The 9,345-nt window shown below is 40.1% G+C and overlaps 1 protein-coding gene across 1 annotated transcript; it reads left to right on the forward strand.

Annotated features, from left to right (window-relative positions):
- The first annotated feature begins 166 nt into the window (after positions 1-166).
- On the forward strand, positions 167-7,209 carry tuba5 (tubulin alpha 5). Its single transcript, XM_035950655.2, has 5 exons — positions 167-1,258; positions 3,230-3,455; positions 4,080-4,228; positions 5,799-6,479; positions 6,553-7,209. The coding sequence occupies exons 1-5, from the start codon at positions 1,256-1,258 to the stop codon at positions 6,844-6,846; spliced, it is 1,353 nt and encodes a 450-aa protein (XP_035806548.1). The 5' UTR covers positions 167-1,255; the 3' UTR covers positions 6,847-7,209.
- Positions 7,210-9,345: the final 2,136 nt, after the last annotated feature.

A 9,345-nucleotide genomic window follows, 5' to 3' on the forward strand; every position in this document is an offset into this window, starting at 1 on the left:
TAGGCTAATGCTTCCTGTAACTGGTAAGTCATGACTTTTAGAGCATTTTCAGTCAGATCCATCCTTTATGAATTGAATTGAATTGAATTGAATTGAACTGAACTGAAAAGTTTGTGTTGTCTTCCCATCCACATAGTTGAAGCTAGGATGGTGACACAACATGTACCGTTGGTACCAACCGATATCATGAGATGGAGGACACTTGTGAGATGCCGCCAGTGTGTTTGACAGCAAGTGGCAACTGAGATTCACCACTTACAAGGCTAAAGAGGAACATGAAGAGAGGATCAAATTTATCCACCGAAGTGGGCAAGCTGCATTGTTGAAGTGGCCTCCATCTGATGATATCTGTGGCATCTTTTTTAAAAGATTTGTGGAAATTTAAAAGAAATCACAAATATTGCTAAAGATAGAGCTACAACTAAAATTATGAGGAGTTCCACCAAAAAGATCTGTCCTCTAAATGTCTTACAGGATTTAAGTAACTGTTTGAGAGTCAAAGGAGGTAAAATGACTCAATACTTTATGAAAAATGTGTTTGGTCGAACTGTTTCTCTTCACACCAAGACCCCTCATGTTGATATTGTTAGCTTTTGGAGGGACCAAAGCCTTAAGATGGGGACCGCTGGACTAAACTCCCAAAGTGAAGCAGTAAAAACAGCTCCAGAGAACAATCTCATAATGTAAGATAATCATATGTCAGGTCATTTACAGGCATGCAAGCATATATATTTTTCATATTTTTACAGCTGAAATAAAGGATCTGAGTACTTCATCCACATCCCATTGCAAGTTAAAAGACAGAGAAGCAAAGCTGATGCCAGAAAAACATGAATATGTAGCCAGAAAGAGGATAAATCGGTTTGAAGTTCTGTGCAAAGGCTTTTTCTTCATGCAAGTAACAGCAAGTCAAAAAAGCAACTAAAACAACATTTTGAGGGAGAACGTGCAGAATGTGGGAGTAGAGTTATTATCCCTCCCTCCCTCCATCTATCTGCCGCCTCCTCCTAAAGCCCTGAATCAGCACCTTTACTCAGACAGACAGACAGACAGACAGACAGACAGACAGACAGACACAGACAGACAGACAGACACCTGGGAGACGTCTGCACATATAAAGAGCAGCAGGAAGCGAACAGGACAGAGTAGCACTGTGGTGACGGAGACTCGTTACTCGTCCCGGGACGCTGCAGAGGAAATACTGCTGACTGAACAACCAACAACACAACTTGTCACTACTGTCACCTGGAGCAACATGGTAGGAGAATGAGAAACAGAGACATTTGCTCATTTGTTTTCATAAATTGTGCATAACATATATATTATTTTAGATATTCAAAGTACTATAAATATTACTTTTTTCTGAATCACCTGAATGTTTTGTAATGTTTCATCCAGTCTCCAACCTCCCCAACACTCTGCACTGAATGTATTTGTACTGTATTTCATATTACTTTTGGCTCCATTTGTGTTGATTATTGCATGGATTTTAAGTTTCCTTTGTGTTTTCTTTTGACACCCTCCTGCATCACTTCATCTTCAGCTTGTAGCCTTTTGTACCGTGAATGTTTTACTCTCTGGATGTTTTTATTAATGTTCCTGTTCTCTTTAGTCAACCCGTGTCTTACAAATGTCACTCAACAACCAAAAAATCATCTAAGGGGATGCTGTCCCTTCGGGGGATGCAAGCCAAAATTCTCAACATGTTCAAACGTGATGGCTAGAAGCGCCTGGAAACCACAGCGGTGAAGGGTTGGAATGAACTCGTCGAGTTTTTGATGTGTTTACACTTGACATAATTAGAAGAGCTGATGCAAATATGAGAAATAAGTTACCTTCAGATGTTTTTACGTTGCACTGTGAGCTGCATGCGTAAGTTTGAATTTTATTAATTGTGAAATTGAACCACTGTTGGAATTTAAATATTAATGTATTTTTACTCAATATCTGTATTTTGTAGGATGTCTAAAATTTTAAACTGTATTTCAAAATCGAACTTATAGACATGTAGATATGGGAATTCAAAGTTGATCCAGATGCATCATATGCAGCTGTGAAATTTTAAAAATCCTTAATGCTTTCTGCTGGAATTGAAATATCACTTTGTTAGATTTTTTTAAACTTTAATAAACATCTAATTGTATTTATGTGGATTCCCATCCTTGGAATTTTAAGTATTTTCTCATTGTTCAATTGAGTCAAAATCTGATTAGAATAAATTCTAATGAGACCAAAAAATCTAGTTGCTCAAGTTGAAGATGTGAAAGTCAGACAATAAAAATTTTGATTAAAAATTCTAATTTGAACCGAAGAGTCCTGTCAAGGTACATAAGTCAAAGTAGAAGGTGCGATCAAAAAGTTCAAATTCTGTTTCTGCTGGATTCTGGGTCACATGGTGCAATCAGCATCAGGGCCTGAGTTACATGAACATTTGTAGCGACTTTTTAAATGCACATTTGTGAATTCACCATGTCAAAGTCTGTGGCTCTGTGATTTTGATCCCTGAGAGTGGGGTCTACGAACCAGAGACCAAACAGCAGTTTTCACTGGAAGAACCTGCAAGACCAAAGAAGGTGCATCGGGTCAGGAGCACAACCAAGAGCATGCTCATTGTTTTCTTGAACATTCATGTGGTTTAGCGCTGTGAATTCATCACCCAGTGTCAGACTGTCAACGCTGGCCTCTGATGTAATGAGAACATTTGGTGCAAATGACCTGAACAGCTCTATGGCTTCCATTTTTGCGTCTTCACCTCTCATCCAAGAGGCTTCTTCACTCCATGTTCTGTAGATGTTAGAAATACTTTAACTGGATGACTGAAAATCTACACAGACTCCCTACAACGTCTTCCTCCTCCCCAAAATGAAACTCAAGTTGAAAAGCTGACACAGTTTAGGAGATCTGGAACACGTTACAGGCGGTGCATGACATTCTTCCAGAACAGGGATTCAGGATTTAGGGGGCATTGCAAGTGTGGCAGGAGCACTGGGAGCGGTACTTCGCTGCACAAGGAAAATACATACATAGTCTAATACAGGGATAGCAGCCTTTGTTTTTTGTTTTTTTTAAATCTTTGAAGTCTCAGGACTTCTTGATCACACCAAAAATAAGCTGACCATTCATTTATAGTTAAACAGGTTTATAAAGGCTACCACAGAGGCTGATTTTACTCCAGTACTTTATGCCTCTAGTATTATGACCTTCCATCTATATTATTTATTCTGCACAGAGAGAGTGCATCTCCATCCATGTGGGCCAGGCGGGTGTCCAGACAGGAAATGCATGCTGGGAGCTCTTCTGCCTCGAGCATGGCGTCGGTCCTGATGGCGTCTTCCTGGATGTTCCTGCAGAAGCAAACTCTCGAGAAGATCCATTCAACACTTTCTTCAATACTGGGAGCTTTGGACGTCATGTTCCAAGAGCGATATATGTCGACCTGGAGCCCACAGTGGTTGGTGAGTCTGAGTCCATCAAATGGGTTTATTTTTAACTTCCTTATCTGTCTTTTATTACTGCTCCCAGTGTCCAATTATGTGTGGCTTATATATGATGTGACGCATCTCCATCGACATGGGTCATGTAGGTGACACTGGTATCCTAGCAACAAGTGCAGTGGTGACTCCTTCACCACTTGTTCAGTGTGCATTGTGTAAATATCAGGATGTACAGTGCCATGTTCAATACATTTTTTCCTTTCAATATGTTCTGTGAATTTATGCTGAAGCAGCTTTACACCTAGAAGATAAAGTTTTATTCCGCACTCTGCACGGTTCATATAGCTCCTTATGCCAGCACTTCACTGAAGCTACAAATGGTCATGAATAATATTGTTTTTATTCTCTCCCAGGTCAGAAAACATTAAATTCTCCAAAAGGATCAAAAATATTTCAGATATTTTCCAAATTCTGTCTGAATTGACCCAGACTAATTCTCCTCTGTCATGTCCTGTCAAGCAGCACAGTTTGCCATATTAATGTGTCAATGAAGCTGTAAAGACTAAATATAATGTTGCGGTTAAGATGATACACTATAGATCCGCATTTGTTGTTACCTGCTCTGAATTAAATCCTTCTTTCCAGATGAAGTGAGGGTCGGGAAGTACAGAGAGCTGTTCCACCCAGAGCAGCTGATCTCTGGAAAGGAGGACGCTGCCAACAACTACGCTCGTGGCCATTACACCGTTGGGAAAGAAATCATTGATGGAGTCATGGAGCGTGTTCGTAAAATGGTCAGTAATAATGAGAGAGAATCACTGGGAAACTTCACATGAATAAATATAAATGTCACATTTACAGAGAGCTATGAGGATGTTATTATTCCAATTCCTGTTTTTTTTTCCTTCCTTATTATACGAGCTCTGAACTAATTTATCAGCAGGCCACAGGAACCTTCTGTTCTATATTTATAGTTTGAGCTCTCTCTCAGTGCTGAGTCGGCTTCATTTTAAACAGGCAGATTTTTGTTGCATCAAACATTGTATGCTTTTACCTCTGAGAATACCAACATGTCACCGTTGGCCTGCTGTTGGTCAGATGTCAGTCGTCTAACCAACAGTCATGCAAATAAGAATGATTGACAAATAATTCCCTTCATCACCAAGCAAGTAAAATTACAGATAAAGAAATTAGCACAACAAATGAACACATGAATATACATTGTTCTTCAGAACATTTAAATTGGTAGGCAATACCATATGTTGACTGTTAATCACCTTTGCAGTAGCCTTGATGAAGTAAAAGCCAATTAATTTTTGGTTACCTTTGATCAGAAAATCTCAGTGGTGGCAGGACAAGAGCGACTTGTCCAGAGTCAAGATAAATTTCTAAAATTCACTGCCAATAGCATGGATTTGTGGTGGGTGCTCACCATTTCAATTTAATTCAGTTAATTCAATTTGATTTATATAGCACCAAGTCACAACATATGTCATCTCAAGGCACTTCATGCTGTAAAATGAAGACCTTACAAATTTTAAACAGTCCTATTTCCTGTGGGTATGTGAGCTCCAGAGCACCAACACATTTGCCGCCCATGTTTTGGGGAATAAGTACATTTCTTCTAAAGAGTCAGATGAGAAAACTGATCCCACTTGCATGAGTCTACAATACATATAAAGCTGTTTGGGCTATTATAACACTTGAGGTTCACCATATCAGCATCCAATTCCAAGATTTGGTTTGACATTCCATAAAACTTTTTACTCATGTATTTTTGTACAGATTACACAAATGAGATCTATTAATTTATAGACTTTAGAGATATTGATACTCTTGGACAAAGCCAGACTAGCTGTCTCCGACTGTTTTGAGTTTTCATGCTAAGCTAAGTTAGCAAGCTGCAGGCTGTAGTTTCGTTTTGAACGGGCAGGTAAGAGATAGCATCAATTTTGTCATTAAAATCTACAACCATTTTCCTCAACATGATTTATCATTTAGTTAACTGGAGTCGTGCTTGCTCCACCTGATTAATATTCTCTCTATTTTAACTCCATTTTTGGTCTCCACCAACTGCTGGGGTAAACATCTGGTCCTTTAGCTGCTAAATGCTACAGTTTGTTTATGAGTTAGTTAACTTTTTCTGTCTGCTGTTTGGTGCTGAGCAGGAACATTGGACTGTATGTTTTAGAGCCTTTTTTGCTGACAACAGCTGCCTACTGAGATCAAAACTGAACTAGGAGAGAATGAATCTTAGTATGAATCTTCAGAAAGCTTAGGGGAGCTGCGGATTTAGAAGTTACTGTAGGAATATTTATTCAGGCTGCTTTGAATCAGTAAAGACTGTCGTGTACCTCTCATCAGACGGACCAGTGTACAGGCCTGCAGGGGTTCCTGGTCTTCCACAGCTTTGGAGGGGGGACTGGCTCTGGCTTCACCTCTCTGCTGATGGAACGTCTGTCTGTAGACTACGGCAAGAAGTCCAAGTTGGAGTTCGCGGTGTACCCAGCTCCCCAGGTGTCCACTGCTGTGGTGGAGCCCTACAACGCCATCCTGACCACCCACACCACCCTGGAGCACTCCGACTGTGCCTTCATGGTTGACAACGAGGCCATCTACGACATATGCCGACGCAACATGAACATCGAGAGTCCTGGGTACATCAACCTCAACAGATTGATTGGTCAGATAGTTTCCTCAATCACTGCTTCCCTTCGTTTCGATGGCGCCCTCAACGTCGATCTCACGGAATTCCAGACCAACTTGGTGCCGTACCCTCGTATCCACTTCCCTCTGGTGACCTACTCGCCCATCATTTCTGCTGAGAAGGCCTACCATGAGCAGTTGACCGTGTCTGAGATCACCAGCGCTTGTTTTGAACCGACCAATCAGATGGTGAAGTGTGATCCTCGTCATGGCAAGTACATGGCCTGCTGCCTGCTGTACCGAGGCGACGTCGTCCCGAAGGATGTGAACGCTGCCATTGCGAACATAAAGACCCGACGTTCCATTCAGTTTGTCGACTGGTGCCCCACTGGCTTCAAGGTGAGTCGCAGTGTGAAGGCAAGGAGTACAGCTGGAGATACTTTCTTACTTAACATCCTCTTTGTCTCGACAGGTCGGCATTAATTACCAACCACCAACTGCTGTTCCTGGTGGAGACCTGGCGAAGGTCCAGAGGGCTGTGTGCATGCTGAGCAACACCACTGCTATCGCTGAGGCCTGGTCTCGTCTTGACCACAAGTTTGACCTCATGTATGCTAAGCGTGCCTTTGTCCACTGGTACGTGGGTGAAGGCATGGAGGAGGGAGAGTTTGCAGAGGCCAGAGAGGACCTGGCCTGTCTGGAAAAAGATTACGAGGAGATGGGCCAAATGAACCCTGATTCTGAAAATGATGACGATGAATGCTAATCTTGAGGCCTTAGGCTGAGCTAGCAAAGCAGTCATTGTCTCCTGATTTTATATTTTATCTTCTAAGCTAGAGTTAACTGAACTCTTGACATATCTGTGTAGATTCTCAGTTATTCAGGTCATAATAGTCCTAAGAGCTTGGTAAAAAAAGTGACTGGATTTTAGTTTCAGAACTGAAAAAGCCTCTCCAATAACAGATGAGTGTCTTCAACAACCAAAAAAAGAAGTCCAGATGCTTTTTACTGCAGCTCTTAGGACAAAGCAATGACCTTTCTCACGGCCTCGTTTTTTATAGTGCCAGCTTCAGATTCAAAGATCAAAGCTGAATTTGAATTGTGGTCTGAAATAAAGCTCGTCTTGATATATTGTGTGTGAAACTTTTTACAGACGCGGTCCTCTAAGACCGCAACACGTATTTACCACAACCCCATTAAAGATGCTGCAGGGGATCTTTGTTACACACTCCTCCTCCCCCCCAGTCTGCTTACATTTCCTGTCTGCTTCTGTCCTACATACTACAGAATAAACCCAAATGCCTTAAGACAAATTTGCAAGCAAACTAAGTACAATCAGTTATTAATGAAATCATACAGTTGCTTTTATCAGATCTTTTTACGCCCTTTACCCAAAATTCACTTTCACAGGTTTTCTTCCAGTAAATTATCAGAAAATTAATACTACCAAGTGCAAAATTTAACCCACCACTGTGTACTTCAATGATCCACCAGTTGGTTAAGAAATAATCAACTAAAATACTATTGATTCTGAGGGGGGCAGGTTGGAACTTTTTCCAGATTTAGTTGATGTTATATAGACTGACCTATATCTAAATAAATAAAGAAATACAACATTAAAACAACACCTAACACAAATATCGCTAAAATGAAAAATACACTGGATTTAATGTTTTATAGCTGCAGTTTTGATTCCAAACTGAGCTAATGCAGCATTTTACTATGTGTAGCAAACTTCTGAAACAAGCCATGAGTTTAACGTCATGATATTCACACAAATTTAGGAAACACCATGAGAGGGATGAAGCAAATAAAACTTGTTTTTTAAACTGCTAAATATAATTATGAGGTTAAATCGTTAGTATCTTTTTCTCTTTAGTAAATCAGGTACAGACACTGAAAAAAGAGAACTGTTGGACCAATGTAAATGAATTACTTTTATTGAATTTACTTAACCGAACACTATATGCTGATTAAGTTAAAAAAAATAATGTTAATGTCTCTTTTTTGATCTTCTTGAGTTAAAGTTAGATGTATCATTTAATTTCTCTTAAATCAAACTTTTTAAGGACTTTAAGGAAAGTCAGCTTGAAGTTTCCAGGTTTTCCAACAAATGTATTTTCTTTACTTTTAAGGTAAAACCTAAAATAAAAGACTCACCATTCTTTCTTCGTCTTTACTCTGTAGCCCTACTCAAAGAAAATGCTGGTTGAGCTGCAGCAGAATAATTTGAGGAAATGTACACATCAGATGTATAATTGTTGGACCAGGGAACCTAATTTTCACACATTAACTGCTTCAGAACATACACTGCATAATAAAGATTTATTAGAAATATAAATATATGAATTTATTGTACAGTCTATGCTACAGGTACAGGTTTCAAGGGACTAAATGCAATTTAAATTTGATAGAGTCCACACAAGAAAACCACCTTCACAAGATAGGTGAGATTTATCCAAAACTATACTTTACTTCAGCTAAGACACACTCTTTACCTCAATTTCCCTCTCATGCTGACATAATTGTGGAGGATCATTCACCAGTTTATAACATCAGATCTGCACATAGAACTGTGTGATTAGATGTTTACATTCAACGGCACTTTATCAGAATTGTATAAATCACATACTTCGGTTATGCTTATGGATATTTCATGAATGAATTAATGCAGAATGCATCGGGGATTCTGGTTGCTCATCATTTACAAATGATTAAATCACAGACACATCATGTAATTACTTCACATTTAGTAGAGAATCAGAAGCAGAACAGCATCTGTCCTCATATGAAGCAGTTTTGTAATCCAGCTATCTGCCAGATGAAAACATTAACATCCATCCATCCATTATTTATACAACACTTAATCCTCATTAGGGTCGCAGGAGGGCTGGAGTCTATCCCAGCTGACTTAGGGTGACGGCAGGGGACACATAGAGACAAACAAGCACACTCAAACGTTAACATCCATCCATTATTTATACAACACTTAATCCTCACTAGGGTTGCGGGGGGGGCTGGAGTCTATCCCAGCTGACTCAGGCGAAGGCAGGGGACACCCTGGACAGGTCGCCAGTCTGTCGCAGGGCTACATACAAAGACAAACAAGCACTCACACATTCACACCTACGGGCAATTTAGAGTAATCAATTAACCTCAGCATATTTTTGGACTGTGGGAGGAAGCCGGAGTACCCGGAGAAAACCCACGCATGCACAGGGAGAACATGCAAACTCCATGCAGAAAGATCCCAGGAAAGCCGGGA

This window comes from Amphiprion ocellaris, chromosome 8, assembly GCF_022539595.1.
Source record: "Amphiprion ocellaris isolate individual 3 ecotype Okinawa chromosome 8, ASM2253959v1, whole genome shotgun sequence".
NCBI classification, from domain to species: domain Eukaryota; kingdom Metazoa; phylum Chordata; class Actinopteri; family Pomacentridae; genus Amphiprion; species Amphiprion ocellaris.

What these genes read in the sequence shown, in the direction of transcription:
- tuba5 (XM_035950655.2), top strand. An exon ending in TGGAGCGTGTTCGTAAAATG is followed by an intron (nt 4,229 to 5,798) that starts GTCAGTAATAAT and finishes ACCTCTCATCAG; the next exon opens with ACGGACCAGTGTACAGGCCT. An exon ending in GGTGCCCCACTGGCTTCAAG is followed by an intron (nt 6,480 to 6,552) that starts GTGAGTCGCAGT and finishes TTGTCTCGACAG; the next exon opens with GTCGGCATTAATTACCAACC.